Raw genomic sequence first — 20,552 nt, forward strand, 5'->3', positions numbered from 1 at the left:
TATCTCACGCCCGAGGGAGAAACGAAGCTACTTTTCGTCCAAAGATTTTTCTGAATCGGTCGGATTGACGATCTGTCATTGCTTCGAGGGAAATTAATGCTGGGTCCTAGATGGAAAGTTCTTGTTAATTTCGACTACCCAGATAATCGAGCATACGCCTGACCTAAAAATATTTGACCTACGGCAATATTTTTACCTGGATTTGTCATTGTAAAGAGATGCATTGCCTTATTAGGAAGACTCAGGACGCGGGAAACTTGTAAAGTATAACATGCTGTGAATATAACTTTTCTTCGCTCATTTTCAACATTTCTTCTTCACAACGTAACTTCAATCAAAACACAGTCTTACACATCTATGGAAAAGTGACGTAATCAATGGTCATTTGATGACCATTGATTACGTCACTTTTCCATAGATGTGTATGTAGCAATGACGCTACTACATAATTCTCGTAATGACATTTACTGGAATGGGACACGAACTTTTGCACTCATCCAATATTTGCGAATGTGCATAACCCGAGTACCCGGGATATCAAGATATCCGAATTATATTAACAGCATTGATAGAAAAAACGCACAGTGGTTTAGATAATATTTCGATTTATTATTAAACGTGCCTACATGATACAAATCAGGGGACAACACAATTTTTCATTATCACTTTATGACGTAATAAATATGTATGCTTTTATTTCTTCCCTTTCTTTTGCGTGTACGTGTGTGATGGGACTCTCTAATAATTATACACCTTACCTATAGGAGGAGATGGGGATTAATTTAACGATGTTCATCAGATTCGGTACACAGACTATCACAAAGTTGATTGCTGGTTCGGGTTCGTACATGGGTGTTTCTAAAATGATCACAGCCGCGAGCTGAACGACATAAGAGTAACGCGTTCCGAAAGCAAGTCCCCATTTTCCCCGTTATCAATTTGCTAGTTATCCGATTCTTTACAGTTCTTTAGAGACCGTTTTCTCCGAAAACGTCGTCGATAATCGCCGCGAATGCGTATGAAAAAGTGATTTTTAACGTTACGCCACGCTATCTCTCACCCTACGCACCTGATCCCATTCTATTCTCGCTTATACGTTTTGCTCAAACATCGATTTTAATTTCCGCCGCAAAGGTCGATACGTCGGAACTAGAAGAATCAGTATTCATCGTGTTCGAAATTGGGACACGAGCGACACGCGCCGATCTTGGATTTAATAAACTCCCCATTCCGTCTCCAATATGTACCGTAAAATTCGAAAATTACAATATATATATATATATATATATATATAATTTGTGAATATTACATATATAAATATAATTATAGTATTATATTTATAAATTATAATATATCAATATTTTTTTTATATAATTATAATATTATAATTATAGTACATATACATTTTTTATATATAAATATAATATTATAATTAAAAATCTTAATATATCATAATAATTTTTTTCATACATATTTATAATGTTACAATTATAGTTATATAATTGTACATATAATTTTTGAAATTTTCAAGAGCGTGCATCTCCCGGAACCACCGATCTTAATGTTATACCGGTGGTTCTAGCCGCCAAGTAGAGTTCAATTTTGCGAATTTTTGACGTTGTCCCCCTTCACCGAGGCCGACTGCTCGTTCCGATTCCGAGGCATCGACGAGGAAACACGGATATGCGCCTGACGCTTGTATGCAATTTAGAATGCACCCGGTACGTAGCATCATTTATAAAGTACGAGTCGCCCAATGATCATGAGAATGACACCATTGTTCATTTTTTTTTTCATTTTCTTTACACCTTATTATACAAATACAACGAAACACCGTTAATTCTTATATTTTTTTCGCGACATTGGGAATACGCGCGTGCACGTGCAAATATACGCACACATGTGTCCCCAATACGTACACGTGTGTCCCTAGGTATTCCACGAGGTGCGACGCGAGCGCGGCCGTGAACAATCGGCCAGTTCTCGCTAGTCGGCGGCGACGATTAGCCGAAGGGTTGTCGTACCTGAAACGGATAGGATGAACAAGATCGCGCGAATCACGCCCTACTCAGTGGGGTGCTACATCTGCTTAGTCAATTTTTGTCCACGACAATGTCGATGCGTTGTCGTTGCGCAGCTTTACTACCATACATTACAGCTGCGCAACGACGTCGTAACGATTAGTGCTGCTTTCGGGTACTATGATACCCGGATAATACCCGCGAATTTGGATATCCGAACTCCCACGTATTTACGTATTTATTCGAAAGTGAATTTCGGATAAAGAAATTCTCTGATACTGAGCTCGCAAGTCAATGAGAAACAATATTAATTCTACTAGTTGATAATTCCCAGCAATTTTTAATTTGATGAAACAATTTATATTAATGATTTTTTTTGTCAAGAAATAGCGACAAAAATCAGGAAAAAAATCGACAAAAACCAGGAAAAAAATTGCTGATATTTCTGTATTGAATTAAATGGCCAGTGCTTCGAACTGCTGTAAATAATTCAGGTCTACTGTCAAAATGGTTCATTTGCAGACATGTGCTTATTGATGAAAATTCATTGTTTTGGAGTCATTCGTTAATTTGTTGCTTTGTCCTTTATAAGAATCCGAAGTTTGTTAGTCTGATTTTGGGAAAATCCTTGTATATACACGTTAAGAAAATAGTAACAAATAAATAGTCACGAATCCGCAATATACTTTTGTTATGTTTGTTACTTTTCATCGTCCGAAAAATCAATAATTTGCAATGTCTGAAATTAACCGTACATTTCGTTACTCGGATAATCCCGAAAGATTCGAGTAGCCGGATGGTCGAAATTGACAGCACTAATAGCGATCATGAAATTGTCGTTAAAAGTTACCGAGTAGGCGTACAAGTAAAGCGATACTGTTCAATCGGAGACTTGGTACGCCGCCGACGCGACACCGGACGAATATTTGCGGGTCGCGCGTCACCGCCATCGTCGTCGTCGTCGTGTGTACACGCATATGTGTATCGATCATCGGTATGTCACTAACTCTGCGCTATGCATATATATATATATATATATTTATAATTATATATAAATATATATGTATATATTTATATATAATTATATGTAAAATGCATTACGAACTCGCCGCGCGGCTTGCAGCCACGCGTGACGGAGACACCGAAGCACATGCAAAACAACTCAAATTTAACGCAACGGTGCACGACTCCTCTTCTCGCCGGCTCTCTCTCTCTCTCTCTCTCTCTCTCTTTCTCATTCTCTGCCCCTCTCTCTCTCTCTCTCTCTCTGTCTCTTCTCTCCCTTCTCTGCCATAAATAGAATAAATTATTCCTCTCTATTTACAAATAGTACTTCCTCCAGGATGTTTGTGTATTTACGTAGGCCCGTATTCCCGCCGTGCGTTTAGCGCTAGCGCCGCTCACAGCCGGTTACAACGCGCCTCTCAGTCGTGCCGAACTTGATTTCGCCTCTTGAATGCCGCCTGTACTCTTCGCGACGCGGGGCGAAAGAGAAGTCTCGATGACGCTCTTTTCGGTTAAGTCGATTGTGCGGCACGACGCGCCTTGCGATTTCTCATCCCGGCCGGCTGGATGAATTGGACGTGAGCGTTAAACGTACGGTGAGCTATTGTTGTTACTAAATGTACAGCAGCTCTCGTCTGCCCCCGAGCTCGCGCGGATCTCTCGCGGCGATCGTTCGGCAGAACGGCGACGATCGAGCACTCCTCCGTCGTATCAAAATATATCAAAATGTCGCAACTGTAGCGATCGACGTTGCTCTCTCTCTCTCTCTTTCTCCCCCTGTTTCTCCAAGATGAAGAGGGGAAATCCGACGTAATGAATCACGTCGTTTCACGTTTTTATTCGTTGAAATCGCGAGAATGCGCTTTTTCACGCGGAACAGTCGCTTTCGTCGTGCCGGAACAAGGCTGCGTCCAATTGTCGTCATCGAGAGCAATGAAACGATCATCATCTCGGCAAATCGGCGCGACAGGTTTGATTTGTCCCCGAAGAAAGATCGCACGACATTTCTCGGTCTCGTGTCTCACGCAACGACCGTGGAGCAACATCGATTGTCGCGGTTCCGATGCGCTGATATTGTTACATCGATTCGCGAGGTATGTGTACGTGTGTATGTGTGTTCTCACGTGTGTTTAGTAAAAATATGCGCATGTACCAAGCCGCACCCGTTGATAAACGAACGTTCGTCGCCGTTTCTCGACGAATGGAGCGCCGGTGAATCCGCAGCTTCGAACGGGAACGCGCTTTGACGCCTTTTAGCCTCGGTGATTATGCAATATGTAAAATAGATTATTTGTTTGTTTATTCTTTTGTGGAGAAACGCCTTATACGTTACATTATGACATGCGAATGTACGGTCCTTGTCGGGGCTCGCCGTTCGTTCTTTCCTCGTCCTTACACGGAAAAAGAAGCGCTGTTGTATCAATAGAATTGGTCAACAGCGCCACAAATAGGGTAAATCTTCTTGATTCAATAGCAATATTGTTGAGACTGATACTTGAGTTACTAAAACAATGTATGACGTAGCAATTTCAATATTCCCAGCAAACATCAAGTAACAAAAACATTTCGTAAAAAAGTTATAATTATAATATATATATATATTATATTCATATAATATAATAACATATAACTAATAATATTATAAGTATATTAACATTCATTATAATAATTAATAATTAATATAAATTAAATAATGATCACATCATTATATATATTTTATATATATATATATTATAATTATATAAGAAATATATATATATATTATAATAAATTATACTTTTACTTTATAATGTTAAAGTTATTCAACGTTTAGTGGGATTGTTATAGTATCAAGATTTACTTCGATTACAGCGCTGTCGACCAATTCCATTGATACAACAGCACCGTTCTTTCCGTCCGTCTTTTCCTCCTTCACGCGGGTTACAACTCGCTATGATTCCGTCCGTATGGCACTGGATTATTATTTAGCATATCCGCGACTTCTCACCGTTAGCGCCGCCGGCCCCGCGCGCAAAAATGCAAACTCACGCTCGCGTGTTGTGGTAGAAAAAATGAGAACCAATCCTCCCGCTCGCTCCCTTTAACGCCATTACGCACGACAGCGTGATTTTCTAGCCTTCGTTACCTTACGTGTGTTTAAGAATGTGCGCGTGTGTGTGATCTCATACAATGAGAGTTGTACGCTTCGAGGGTGACGAGAGAGAGACTTTTCGTCCCGGAATCTCGATTCTTCTCCTCGCTTTAATCAAATTCTCTCCGGGGTGTCGCTCGGATGACTCGCGCTCACCCGAGAATAATCGTGAAGTGCACAACTCCGATGGTGAGTCCTGTGTCTTATATTTACGAAACTATTATCTTTTGTAAACGAAGGCCACTCAATACAGAACCTACTGCAAATATTAAGTAGTTACTCGTGAAGAATAAATTCCTCCGATGCACCGGCGAATTAAACGACGTTGCGCGCGCGTGCTCGCTTAACACGTTCACTGCCACGGAACTTTTCACGATTCTGGTCTAAGAAGCCAATTTGATTTAATCAAGTAATGAAGCGACGAGATAACTCGTAGTTGGCGTCCTGGGCAAGTAAACAACCTACGAGATATCTCGTTGTTGGCAGTCAACGTGTTAAATAATCCCGTCCGTGGCGACTCGGCCGGCGCGCGAGACGTCGTTCGAGTCGCGCGAGCCATCGTGCGGGTATCCCCGAATCTCTCGTTCGTAAACGTTCACTGAACTTTTGAGCGCATCACCGTTAAAGACTGATTATCTGGACGTGTTTCCGTCAATACGCGCATTACGGATACAGGTGAAAACGGACATTTCCCGGGACTATGTTCCTCGTGTTTTAATCCTTAAGACTAGTCACTAGCGCTTAGGCCCTGCTACAACAAATTCGGCCTGCTGTTTTGAGATCGACGAAGGGGGGGGGGATGAGTGTCCCGCGCCTTGCTGCGCTGTGGCATCCTCCTCGCTCGCGGGAGACAATCTCACAGGTGGACAATCGCAACTAGCGAAGATGCATTGTGAGAAAACCGAAAGCTAAATGAGATTCTCGAATAATCTGCACTCTCTCTCTCTCTCTCTCTCTCTCTCTTTCTCTCTCGCGATGTATTGGGAAACTTAGAGTATGCGCAAGTAATGTACATCGGTGCGAGAATATCAGTCTCTACTAATCGTTCAACTCGAGAAGAGCGAATGAAATTACAAATTCCGACGCTGACGACTGTCCGGAAATCAAGCTCGCGCGATTACGTGCGGTGTGTACACTCGTTTGCGAAACGGCTTGAAATCAGTATGCGTGGTGAAATTCATCGAAGAGAAAAGTGTCGCAACCTTCAATTTAACGGCTGTGTATGTGTGCATATGACTTATCATTACTTAGATTGAGTTATACGATTTTCAGTCTTACACATGATACGCATAAGGCCGAAAGTCGCATGGGTAATTTTAGTTATAATGATAAAGCATACATGACGCAATGTGAACATATTTCTTTTTTTATGAATTTAAGAGCGCATTAAATGCTCATAATTGCGAGCCACTTGCGTGGTAATCGGTTACGACAGGAGCCGAAGTGATATACATGGCATTCGGCGTCGCAACTGCGACGAAGAAGATTGGGGAAAAATTTCAGTATTTTTATTATACTTTTATCTATCGGATAAGAGTATAACAAAAGGCCACTATGCCGTGTACTGTCACTCGACTTTCGTCATAATCGATTGCCGTGCAAATGCGTGAGTCACTGGTTCACAAGATTTCATTGATGCGGTCCTATTCCTTAGGTCCTATAGTGACATCGAAAATTTCCAATCAGGCATCATTCCTGAATATTTGTACATCATGACTACTCTGGAGCATCATCGCCGATTCACGGAATAATCAATAGTTGGTAATGCGCGAATATTCGGACACAATGCGCCTGATTGGAAATTTTCGACTGCATTAATGGAATCTTCCACTCACAATATTATTAACTATTATTAATATGAATATTTGATACGCTCCGAAATTCGTCGGAAGAAACGTGTACGAACCGCAATGCAAACGAGTGTATAATCAGCGCCATGTATGCCAGACCATTCTCTAGATCGAGAGTCAGCCTTACACATACACGCATAAGGTCGAAAGTCGCATGAGTAAGTCTAGTTACAATGGTAAGGCGTACACGACGCAAAAGCCGGCGTAACACTCTCAACACTCACATTATCAGAGTTGATACAATTCTCAATCGTACCGCATTAATTACTACGATTAAAAATCACACTATGTGCTGAGACATATACACTGATGGTGTCAATTCCGGGTACTCGAATAACATTCAAGTATCATTTGGTTATCCGAGTATCCAGTTATTTCGGATGTCACCTCGTTATCAATCTTTTCTAACGTAACAAATTACGGACGAGTGTAACGCAGACTCATGATCGATGCTTGCTACTCCAAATAATACAGAAGATTCCGCTAACGCTGTACTATTTTCTACATCGAAAGTTTCTAGTCAGGCGCATTATTTGTGGCATCATGGCTGTTGATAATTCGATGAATCGATTCTCTGCAGCAGCAGTTATGATGTATAACGTTCAAAAATAACGCACCTAATTGAAAATTTTCAATGTTACTACGTCTAGTGAATGGCACAGCATTAATGGAATCTGCTGTACCAGCGAGTTTGAGTACCCGGATTACAATGACAGCATTAATGTATACTCGGTTTCCAAACGGCTCGAACGGCCTTTTCTTTCGACGCAATTCGCAGCACAGCCGGTGGTCCAATAAGAGAACTTAACTTCTGGGGATTGGTCAAAAACAGGTTCTCTCATTGGACCACGTGTGGCTGTGTTCCAAACTGCACAGACGGAAGAGGTGTCCGAACCATGTTGAAGACACGCGCACGCCGGCCCGTGTATATCACTCGGACGACACAAGCGAATTTGGTAGTAAATCGTAAAACGGCAATTTTGTACTATTGAGCGAAACAGCGTTTTCGCGCCAACGCTCGCAGTCCGTTAAACAAAGGATTTCTGTCGACAAACTTTTCCGGTTTGAGTCAAAGCATCATCGGCTGATCACAGCATCGTGTATTGTCGCATCACCACATTCAATGTGTATAGAGAACTTCAGACAATTTTCCCCCTTCTTTTTTTTTTTGATTCGATGTAATCGCTACTGCCAGACACGCGATCGCGCGCGCGTAATCGACCCGACATTATCTGAAAACATGGAACATGGCAGTTTGACATTAGAGCCAAAACATCAGATCTTTCCGTTGCGGAGCGGCCAGCCGGACGCTCGCCGGTTATACGCGACACATAAAAGCATATTACAATACGCACTCGCATACATCGAGCTTGAAATATGTCCGGGGACAACGACTGTGAGAAATCTTTAAGTTCGTTCTTTTTAACTGACCTGGAGCTGCATTAGAACTGAACCAGTCCGAGCCAGTTCAAGATAGTGTAGGTAGTCCAAGAATACACATCTAAAAAGAACGGCATAATGCAGTAGCCAACATAATGGCCGGTAAATTTGTTAGATTCTTATTTTTCGAAAATTTGACGTTTAAAGTAAGGTTATTTCTTCTACGATAAAAACAGTTACTATTGCAGTTTCATATTTTCTAGTGAATTTAATTTGTCAAAACTATCGTTTTATATCAACTAAATCAATGAGAAAATATTTTATGTTATTTTATATTTAATATTTATATCATTTTCAATGTTTGCAATTTGTAGACTGTTCTTCCAGATTCCATCCTCATCGCAATCTTTCTTCAAGTGACAATGACAAATATATTTCAAATTTCCCGGATGCGAGTCCTGCACTGCTTGCTTTACCTGAACTGGCTGCACTGGTTTAGACTTCACTACTAAAAGGAATGCTTTCCTTTATACAGTTCAGCTAAAAAGAATATTTTAGTGCAGACTTTGTGAACTAGTGCAGCTAATTTAGCTAAAAAGAACAAACCAAGTGTGTTACGTACGGAAGATAGAGTCTGATTGAATATGATGAACGATGAAAGTGCCAAATACAACATTTATGTTCTCCTGGTCATTCTGCAAATGCATTCATCATCAGCGACATCTTACGTCAAGAATTATATTTAAGCCGAATTTTTCCAATTCGTTCCACGTTCGCAAAGTTACAAAGAATGGCACCATCGTTAGACGTGAAAAAATGGAAATTAGAACTTGGCACTTTCATCTTTTACCATATTCGCTCCTCAATTAACGCGATTCAATGAACGAGTTTCCTTTGAAAATAACGACATTTCCGGTTCTCCGGACCGAATTTGATTCACAAGAACCGGAAATTCCGTTTCCTTTTCACTGTCACATTGATTCAACCAATCTCTCTTCCCTGTGCGTGACTTGAAATCGATTTTCTCCATTAAAATACCACATGCAATCGGTGCGACTACACGGTGGATCGCACTTATATTTTTAACATTACGTACCTCAAATATTATTAAATATACTCTCGTCTCTCAACAAAATATCTGCATTTGGAGATTTGATTAAACGTTTTTACGTAACACGTCGCTTAACTTAGGTGTGTCTTTTGAAAAATGAACGATGCGCCGATAACAATTTTTTTAACGAACAAGAGATCAGATTCGCAGACGAGTCCTTATGGTGTCTGTGCGAATGAACGGACATGTTGCTTTCTCTCTCTCTCTCTCTCTCTCTGACAGTACTGCTGCGATATCGGCTGGGTGTACAAACGAGAGATAACACATTTAATATACATACACATATGTACCTTTCCCTCTTTCAAGGAGTACATGAACACAAGAATTAAAGACGTCTAACCCGCTGACTGCCATGCTTGCGCATGTATTTTCGCAATGTACCGACCAAAGGCGAACGGAAACATAAAGAGTGCGCGAGGAATAGTCGTCGACGATTCCGACTCTATCCCCCGACTGTAACCCAGGTGCGACTTGGTAACAGAAGCAAAAGTAGGCTATATACATTGCATAGAATGGCAGTGAACGCGTCGAGATATTTTAAAACTTTCAAGAGAGATCTTTGGTTCTGTAGCCGCGCGCTACGTCCATTATTATGTTTTCGTTTTTTTTTCTTCTTTTTTTTTTTAGCACAAGCTCTCCATCCGGTTGCAAGATGGGAACAACGAAGTCTAGATAAGTTAAAGGTCCTATGCCACTACGGTCGATACATGAGAACCCTCGTGCATAAGGATCCAGCCTCTTTTTTCCCCCGTTTCCTCTTTCCTCTTTTTTTTTTGTTCATTTATATCGTGCACATGTCAAAAATGGAGAACCAAGAACTCGAGTTCCCTCAAATGTGGGTTTCAAAATACGGCCTTACGTGTACAGCAATAAGAGATATCGGCGTGTAAACGTCGACTAAACTGGAAATGTCCCGTTCCGTAATCGTACTACATACTCTAAGCAATTCCAAAAACAATGTGTACGGTGTTCACACACATCCTTAGTGTCTCCTAAAATGGTTTCTCATTTTACATTATATTATTGTGTAATCTTTAGGTTTTGTCGTATTTCTTACGATGCTTAAACGTTAAGTTGAGAAAATAATTTTTTTTTCGTTTATATAACAAGCAAAATGTTCAACTTGTTTCTTCATAAATATTCAATTTTCCATGAGTCTTCTTTACGGCTCAATGGTTCCAGCAGAAACACTTAATTTGCACGTTTCATTTTATTCTTTTCTCTCTTTCTCTCTCTCTCTCTCTCTCTTTCTCTCTCTTTTTTTCCTTTTTCTTTTTTTCCTTAAGTTTGCCCATCCTCTCATTAGCGCGAGCTCGAAGTGCGTGGCGCACCGTCTATCCGAAAGAAGGTATCTCTACCATTAATCACTGGGTCCAGAACCATTGTACATTAATTGTTACTTATTGTATTACGTCCAATGCTGTGTGAGCATGTTGCAACGCTAAGAGCATCCGTGGAATATTATCAGCTAGAAAGCACAAAGAGTATCCTAATGTCGCCGGAACGTCTTACTCTGAAATCTTTCTAGCTTTTGCTTTGGTTTTCTCTTCAGTCAATTTCTCGAACGTCGCGTGTGCAAGAATCGTATCTGGTTTTTACGATCGACTGCACCTTCTTCTAGCGGTCTCCTCCGGAGAGCCTCGGTCTGATTATCTCGCTACTATTCGTCCGTACATCACGTTCTTAGTTTCACGTTATCAAACGAGGACTGTGCAAACCTTCCACCTGAGTATCGATTTGGGGACAATGTTGGGTATCAGGCGGTCCCCAGTCATGCAGGTTGCCACTGTTAGCTAATCTGTGCGTGAGTCGATGTGCTATGGAGAAACCTCCGCTACCTTCCAGCTGCGTTAGGACTATGATGACTTGTCTGCAAGGCGAGAAACGGCGGTAAAGTGAGGGATACGCTTGGTCTCGTGCCGCGTGGAACCAGGCGAGACGACGTGTCTTTACCTGTGAAGGGGTGGAACACTATCGGCAGTTCTGAGTTGTCCTCTCGTGGACACGACGTTATAGCTCTCATGGCAGTCGCATTTTACGTGAATCCACTTGTTCACATGACGATTCTCGACCATTACCACTAAGCCGGCCCATCCTTTGGTTAGGTAATAAGCAGTCATGCCTTCTCTGCCCTGTGAAATATTTGTGTGACAACGATTGAGTTTGAAAAAATGATTGTGTCAAGGATATATTACCCATTGGTGCCGTAATTTTAATACATCAAGAGAGCCACTTATAAATTTAATATCTATCAAGCAAAAATACATTCCTGAATGATAAGTGTTAATTTAAAACGAAGTTGAGGTAGACATATGTAGTATCTTATCGGACACATGTCACGAGTAACAACTGTTCATACGGACTTTCAGGAGGGGGACGAACCGAAATTGTATGAATTATTATTGCTTACTTCGTGCCGTTGTCCCTTGGCCAGTGTTAGGCTGATGATAGCATCGGCCAGAACAAAGGCAGGCGGCGAGATCTGTTCAACCAGAAGCCTCTTCGAGCTGTGAATGGCGAGAACGTATTCCGGATAACTGGACGTGTCTTCCATTCCGGTGTGCCAATGATTGAAGGCTAGGCACACGACGATGTACAGATCCCTCTCGAGCATCTTGTGGCAACCGACGAAGCCGCGCACTTGCCGTTTACTGTGTTCCACTAGTCTACCGACTTCCGGGGCGGCCGGAGACCTCGTGCGAAAGACCACCACGCACAAATCCAGCTGAGAACGTTGCGATTTTTCCGAGTTTCTGCGAAATCATCGTGCGCTCGTTAGCGACTGTATTCTGCGACACGTGTCCGTTGCGCGAGACAGTCTGACAATAGTCTCTCACCTTTGGCCCTCTTGGAACAGCGTAAATTCCGTTTCAGTGGGCTCTAATACTGTCAAAAGGACGCACGACAAGTGCCTGAGGGACGACAACGGGGGCAGAGTGCCGCGTAATCTCACTTCGCTCCAGCCGACCCTCGTCTTACAGATGTCAATGCAATCGAAATACTTGAGAACGTCGTCAAAAGATATCCAAAAGACACCGTCCGAAGCACCATGCGGCATCAGCATCTCCCGTAATTGCGGGGTCCATATAGGGCTATCGTCCGACCAGTCCCCTTTCCAGCTGTAGTGACCCCAAGGATTGCGTAATCGCAACAGCCGTATTCCCTGTGCAAACGAACATCTTTTATTCCGAGGAAATCAAGCACCGATTCAGGCATCGTCGTTTGCGAATCTTACCTGTACATCGCGCACATCGAGGACAGAATATGCATGCCTGGAAAAAAAGGTTTCGATTGTCAGTCGGAGGAGTTTTACAGTTTTCATATAATTCCATGTAACAAGTAATTCTTAATTTCTATATAAATATTTTAATATAAAATATTTAAAGAAATATATAAGGAACAATCTGATATTTCACGCTTTCGCGAAGAAACGCTTAATTTGCTTTTCGGGTTAGTGTCACGTTCTTCATGGATTTGTTTCGTGAACATTTCAGCACGCTTTTCCGAAGAGAGAAACTAACCGATGAAAGGCAATTTTCACACGAAATCACCTCAAACGAGATTAGCACATACATATGTGCACGACAAAAAATAAGAAAGAAGAAAACAATTCGGTTCTCAATGCACGTACCTCGGCCTCAAACCTTTCCGTTGATATTCCTCCTCGTCAACCTTCATATTACCACCTCCGCAGCTAGCACCCATTAGAAACATAGCCTGCCTCGAGGACAAAAGTTGTGCCCATATTAGGTCCCTGTCGAGTTCGTCTTCGCTTGGCAATGCTGAAGGTTGTAAAGGCACGCTCTCACACGGGGCACCGGTCAATGTCGCTAGACCCTCTATAGCACGGCCGGATACTAAGGCTTCGTAACAGCCGTGTATCTTAGCAACCGCTTTCTCGATCAGCGGCACCCAGAGCTGTTTCCGTTTCGCCTTCGACGTAAGACGACGCGCATGTTAACCATGTGTGACTTCGATCATGTATGTGTGGTCGTAGGCAGAGTTGCAACATTTTCTTGCGATAAGCTTCGCAAGTACCGATAGGAAAAAATATTTCCTGAGAATGACTAAAAGACAAATTATCCTATTGGACACGGGATGCGTAGCGAAACTCATCGAAGGAAAGTATTGTAACTATTCTGCCCATGACTGTGTACGTGTGAAGATACAAGAAGAAATCCGGACAACTCGCGGATACGTACCTGAGAGTACACTAAGTGGCCTCTCTTATCACAGGGTAGTAGATCATCAACGAGCACCGTCGTCCACTTGCCATCCTTACACAGTCGGACTTGGTAAGCACCCTCGGGACACGTCTCCCTCATGACCAGAACTCTCCTCACGAGCTCGTCGCTCTCGGCCAACACAGCCAGAGCCGACAGCAACCAGCAATTTCCTAAGACACCTTGCGAGATATCAGAAGGTAAGGGTGTCCTAAAGACAGCCCAAGGCAGTTTAGAATCGACACTTGAGTCCACGTTAATCTGATGCGGCCTCCTCCATTGGACGACGTGATTATCCTTCGTCTCCGCGGGATTATAATACAAGGATTTCGGAGCAGGCGGAAACGAATCGTCGACGAACGGCTCGTTTGTCTGCGAAATTAATACATGCGAGGGGTGTTCAGTTTGCGATAACTTCCTTGTGCTCGTTTCTACCATTACGATTTTAATTTAAACGGCGATTAATATATTCAACGGAAGTGACCAATCGCATTGGCCAATCAGCTGAACTTATCGATACGATTGATCAATTCCGTCGAGTCAATCGTCGATTAGATTTAAATTATAATGATAGAAATTACTCGATTTTCAGCCTTACGCATATACACCAAGTCAAAACTGTAATAATTAGATCCATTATGACCCTATTACGTTGTAATTTTAATTATTAATGCGACTTCCAACCTTATGGGTTATCTGTGAGGCTGAAAATTGTGTAATTTTCCGTTTGGCGGACGATACAGCGCACATGACTGTAATTTAGATTTGCGCCACTACCTCTTTGCAGTATCGCACGATGCGTTCCCACTTTTCGAGCGCTTCTCTCTCCTCCAGCTGCCTGAGGTTCTCCATCACCACGCTCTCTTGCCGCTGTATTCTAAGGGTACTGGTGCCCGACTCGATCAGCCTGGATATCCCCCTGTCTCCGGATACTTGGGACGACAACGACTTCGAGCTTTGGCACATTTCGCAGATGGCGTTCGTACTTTTGTTCTCGTACGTGCAGAGTTTACATTGCCACTGGACACACAAAGCGGAAGATGGTGAAGATCGAGAAAATCGGTAGTGACTCTCTCAGTCCCTCTCTCTTCGAGAAGAGTCGCACGCTCATAGCGATAAGCGGTCTCCGGGAATCCCGGGAATAGGAGAGAACTACTTACTTGAGCGTGTGAAGAGTCCCTGGTCCTCGAGTGCCTTTTGTCGCCCGCCGACGAGCCGTTCCTCCTCACGGAATTCCGATGCCTCGGGGTGACCGCCTTAGAATTCGCCGGAGTCGGACAGAGCCTCGGGCTCGGGCTCCGTTGGCCCAGAGCCCGATTGTCCTTCGGCACCTCCAGGAAATCCGCCAAGGTCTTGCAGGCGTTGCAGTTCTGCGCCGACAGGGGATTCCTCAGCGTGCACGACGGGCACACCCAGCTCTCGCCCTTCCGCAAGGTGGCGTCCTCCAGGTGCATGATGCTCTTGAGCTTCGAGCCGCAGCAAGCCTCGCACGTCGTCCTCGACGCGGCGTTCAGCAGGGTGCATTTTTTGCACGTCCACACCGGCGACGGCGGGTCGATCTGCTCGTCCAAGTCGGACTCCGCAGTGGCCAGGGTGGCCGACTTAGGTGGGATGTATCGAACACTGTCGCCCGTCACCACGATCGGGGATTGTGCGTGCGTCGGGTAGCTGCTGGTGTCCTTGGTGACGGTGATCAGGCTGGGCTGCGTCAACGACGGCGGCGACCTGGACGAGCCGCAGATGTCGCAGCCACCCGACCAGAGCGGGTTGTACGCATAAGAACACTTCCTGCAAGTCCACATGCGCTTGAGCGGGCTGACGCTCGGCACGTCGCCCACCGGACTGGTCGCCTCGCTGTGCGCCTTCGTCGGCACCAACTTGCTGTTCTGTTTCTTTGGCAACGGCGGCGGTATGTCGGGATCCGTGATCCCGATGTAGGAATACTTTGGTCTCGTGTTGAAGCCAATGGAATGTGGCGGCACCGCGGGCGGCTCCTCGTCGTTCAGACTCCTACGGTTGACGGTCTTCTTCTGCGCGACGCCAGCGACCGAGTCCACATCGGAGAAGGATCTCCGATAAGACAGGGGACCGGCAGACGATAACGCGCGCGGTACCCAGGCCGGCACGCTGATAACCACTCCGCTGCAGGGTGCCGGGCTCCTGGGAGCGTCGCACGCTTCGCACTGCTCCAGGCCGGGTGCATTGTCCAGCGTGCAATTGTCGCAGCTCCACAGGCCGTCGTCCTGACGCGTCTCAGGCACCACCAGGCTCGTGGGTCTCTGCACGGCGTGCTCCGAGAGTTTCTGAACGACCGAGCCGTTCGACAGGGAACGACTGACTTTCGACTTCACTCGTTCGTACATGGAGGGACTGTGCCGCTTCGGGGAACGCTGGGAGGTATCGGTGTTGTCTGCGAACGGAAGCGTCGTGGACTCCATCGCTCCAATTGACGGCAGGATCCAGTCTTTGTGCTCCGCTCTCTCGCGTTCGTTCCGACTTATACTCGTCAACTGTGCCATGCCTGAAAAGTTTTCAAGTGACGATTCGATGACGATTTCTCCGCAGGATGCAGATAAGATACAGATAGAAATATATACAGCGCGGTCATGCAGTCACCGGGATAGAAAAGTGAAGTAGCGAGTGCTTTTTGGATGAAAAGGTGATGAGAAGTGATCCCAGAAAAAATCGTCAAAGTAGCGATCAAAATTGACATTTTTTTTTGCCAAACTTTGAGAGTCCTAAGGCCACTTAAAACAAAAAAGGGAACGCTTATCTTTATCTTCTTAGATTTATTTATCTTTGAATAACTTAATATATAGCGAATGTTTTCCACAGTACGGTTTGATAACAAGGGAAAACCAAAGGCATGATACAAGTACACTTTCGGAGCAGTTTGGTTGAAATAAATAATATGTTTCGTCAAATAAGAAATGGACTTCGGCCTTTGAAAGATATACACGTGATTTTTCAATTTCACGTCTATATTTTACAGACTTAACAGCAGCTCAGGAGAAAAGCGACTACACAGTAACCCATCTTAGACGATAGTGCGTTTTTTTAGCGACTCGTCAAGTGACAAAAGATGACTCAAGTGACTGGATGATAGCGCTGAATATATTACATACATCTTCGCATTTTCAAGATATACGGATGAAATAGATGGATGTATAATCTGCGCAGAATATAGATCCTAAAGTGTCTACATTGTCTGTTCACGATGAAGCTCACCTGTATTATTAATTTTAACATCGTTACCAAAGCCGCTTGTACCAGCACCCCCATCTAAGACATGGGCCAGAAGTCCCGAGGTGACTTTGAAGCGATTCTCCTTGTGCAGATTGATCTTCTTACTCTTGCGCGCGCCGATCTGCCTCCTGTCAGTTTGAGCTATCGACGAACTAGCATCACAAGCAGCGCAAATCAACGAGCTGCAGCTATTGTCCAACAGACATCGAATGCAAGTCCATTGCGAGGCTAAAGAGGGCAGAGACGCCGAGCGCTTCAACGGTTCTCTGTCGGACGAGGTCCCGGCCCAGGAGCCGCGGTGCAAATTCTTCCTGACATCGGACAAGGACCTCTCGAAACTGCAAGTTCACAAGATCGGGGGAAAAATGTAATCTCAACAGGTGTTCGTCGTTGGCGTAGCATCGACCGTTGGAACGATCGCACAGCGTTAACATCGTCTACGTTTACATCCGAGGAGAAGGCAGATTTTTACATCCGAAAGGGAGACCTGAGAAAAATTCTGTCTCACCTCTCTCAACGAAGCTCGTTCGCGTTCATTGATAATAAAGACACACATTCGACAAGACGATCATCGTCAGACGTACGATTCGTCACAACGACTGAACGATACGGCCTCGATTCCGCCAAGTGTCCATCGTGAAGTAAGGCACTCGCACACGCGAGAACTCGACATAAGAGAACCGACCACGCTCTAGGCTCAACATCTTACCAACGTCAATACCAACGAACAACAATCTACAAGTACTCAAGCGGAGCAACAACACACATCCGCGACCTCCCCCCGTCTCCCGCAACGTACACAACACACATAGCAAGAAGTCGGAGAGGGGGGAGGAGGGGGGGAGAGGAAATCGCGACCCTCACCCGCGAGCAGCGGCGGCGCGTCGGGCCTCGCTGCACTGGCCGGCGTCGGTGGCAGGAAAGGACGACGTCAAGTCGTCATCCGTAATCGGGTTGCGCGCCAACCTGTCGGTCCTCGGCGGCGGCGTCGGCGGTGTCGATTCCTCGGAGGAGGATCCGTTGCCCCGCGGTGGATCGTCGTCGCGCCTCCTCCTCGTTGGCTGTCGGGCCCCCGCAGCCTCTCGCCGCGGCGCGCTACCTCCGCTACGCTCCGCGCTGCTGGTGGTCGCGAGCCTGCCGTGGCTGGCCCTCTCGTCGCTCCTGAGCCGCGTCAGCCCGCACCTGGCGCATCTCGCGCTCTCCGTCGGGTTTATCAGAGCGCACTCCGAGCAATGCCACTGCAACACCGACGCGATCGAGCCCATTCTCCACGCGTAGTCATGGCTCCCCCGCTGCGCCGCGCTATATCACCACTGTCGCGGAGACGGACACGGTGGGCCACGGACGACGGCGGCGGCGGCAACGGCGGCGACGACGACGGCGGCAGACACGGCAACACAGAGGACGCGGGACGGTCTCTCGGCGCGTGCTCTCCCGACTTCGACGACCTCGACTCACCTGTCCGCGAGAACTCCCACACGCGAGAATTTCCTCTCCTGTCGTCCCGCCGCCGCACGTTGCACCGGGTAGGACGACTTGGCGACGACGCGGCCGCCGGCGGGCGGCGGTTAACGACGGCGATCAGCGGTGCCGCGGTGTACGCGTCCTTCACGTCGTCGTCGTCGCGAGGATGTCGCCGTCGTCGGTCGCGACGGGAGCCCGCCGTTCTTTGTCATATGTTCCGCGACGGCCATCTTTCCCGTCCGGCCCCCTCCCCGCGCGCCGACCCGACTGCACCCTCACCGTGGGCAACTCGCAGGTGCGGCGCAAGCTCGCCCGTTGCCATGCCCGGCGGAGTCAGCCTCTGAAATCAATGCTACCTGTGGTTTTTATTCATATTTCCCATCCACTTCCATGATATTCGTATTTCTTATCCATATTCATTATCCATTTACTTGTTTTTTATCTATACTTCTTTTTGTCACCCACTTCCACGTTATTCATATTTTTTATTCACACTTGCTATCCATTTTCATGTTATATTTATTTCTTATCCATATATTTGTTATCCATTTCCATGTTATTTGTATTTTGCATCAAGCACTTCGATACTCGATTCCGGAAGAAATACCGTCGACATTGCGCGATGTTTTTCGCGAATACCCGGGGTCTTATTCTGCACGTCTAGCGATCGTTAAATATGTCCTTTCACAATTTTTCACAATTTTAGCAAATTCCAAGTTCTTTTCTTCTTATACGAACGTTACGTGTAACATAGTTTCGGCTTAAGAATCGGAAAGACATATTCATACTCGTCTCCACCACCACAGTTTAAATCTAATCGACGATTGGCCAATCAACTGAACTGATCAATGCGATTGGTCAATTCCGTTGAGTCGATCGCTGATAACACTCAAGCCATGGCGGTAGAAACGGATATTAATGTTGGACTCCGAAATATCAGCTATTTTCAGCGTGTTCCGACGGAAGAAGTTACCTCCAGTGTAAATTCCCGAAATGGTAAATCCATGCGAAGAATTTCGGGGAATGAAAATAGACTCGAATCAATTTTCCTTCGCGAGATTAATAATGGCGATGGTAACTCGCACTAGTCGCGTCTATCACGAAGCTTCGAAACGTGCGCTACTGAACGTTACGATTGTCGCGCGCATTAGCGACATCTGCCCGAGGGGAAGTGTGAAACGTACAACTTGTATTACGGCTTCTGAGGTGAGCAGAGCATCACGTCCCTGTGGCGCAGAGGATAGCGCGTTGGACTTCTAATCCAAAGGTCGTGGGTTCGATCCCCACCAGGGATGGCGCGGGCGGACCACATTGTTGAAGCCGTTCGTTTACTTTTTTTTTACACGCACTGTTCGCTCACATCGTAAAATATCAATCGTTGCCAATCGGCGACGACAACGGTTTCATTCTCTTAACTTACTTCGCATTTTCCGTGTGATAATAATAAATTTCACAACGCATATCGACCTCATAAAGTTACACAACACTCGAGAGATGAGAACGGCTGCTTTGTCGATCATTTTTCAAAATATCTAGGTTTCATACTTACTATAATTATAATCAATGTACAAATTATAATCCTAATTATAAATATATCGTGCGAATTATACGTAACATGAGTATACCTGGCCATTAAAACCGAACGCAAACATTCGTGCAAAATTCTTAACTGCACGGGAGGATAAAGGATGTTTTTAACTGTGGGAAAATAAAAATCTGCAGGCTCGTTATAAAGGTTATGCTCGTTATGAAGGTCTGCCGATATTTTCTTATCGAGTTCTTTAATGAAAATCAACTGTTAAATGAATATACGGACGAAAGTGATGAATAAAGTGATGGCTAAGATTAACGGCGTCACGTCAACACACAAGGGAGAGCAGGTAACGGCTTTACTTTGTGTAAATTTATTGAGAGGGTTAAGTATCTCGTCGCGCCTATAAATACCGTATGCATAATTAGTTTTCGCGTTGAAATACTTTCACGCGTCAGTCCTGTCGCACCTCTCTCGGTGTCCTTGCTACTTTATCGGTGACGTTGTTAAAATACTTCCGCAATTTTATCAATGAAAAATCGACTGGAGCCCGCTCGAATGAATCGGCGAAGAATGACGACGACGAAACA

General features: G+C 45.0%; 1 protein-coding gene and 1 non-coding gene across 2 annotated transcripts; one reads left to right on the forward strand and one right to left on the reverse strand.

Annotated features, from left to right (window-relative positions):
* Nucleotides 1–10,093: 10,093 nt before the first annotated feature.
* LOC106744024 (calpain-D-like) lies at nt 10,094–18,649 on the reverse strand. The gene is made up of 11 exons (XM_014618417.1): nt 17,832–18,649; nt 16,950–17,305; nt 14,882–16,242; nt 14,499–14,741; nt 13,701–14,093; nt 13,130–13,431; nt 12,734–12,770; nt 12,336–12,661; nt 11,909–12,251; nt 11,452–11,630; nt 10,094–11,368 (listed from the first exon to the last, which is right to left on the reverse strand). The coding sequence occupies exons 1-11, from the start codon at nt 18,230–18,232 to the stop codon at nt 11,188–11,190; spliced, it is 4,122 nt and encodes a 1,373-aa protein (XP_014473903.1). The 5' UTR covers nt 18,233–18,649; the 3' UTR covers nt 10,094–11,187.
* Nucleotides 18,650–19,653: 1,004 nt separating this feature from the next.
* Trnar-ucu lies at nt 19,654–19,726 on the forward strand. Its single transcript has one exon. It is a non-coding gene; the product is annotated as a tRNA-Arg (tRNA).
* The last annotated feature ends 826 nt before the right edge of the window (nt 19,727–20,552 follow it).

This window comes from Dinoponera quadriceps, unplaced genomic scaffold (genome assembly GCF_001313825.1).
Source record: "Dinoponera quadriceps isolate SergipeBrazil2010 unplaced genomic scaffold, ASM131382v1 scaffold1252, whole genome shotgun sequence".
Classification (NCBI taxonomy): domain Eukaryota; kingdom Metazoa; phylum Arthropoda; class Insecta; order Hymenoptera; family Formicidae; genus Dinoponera; species Dinoponera quadriceps.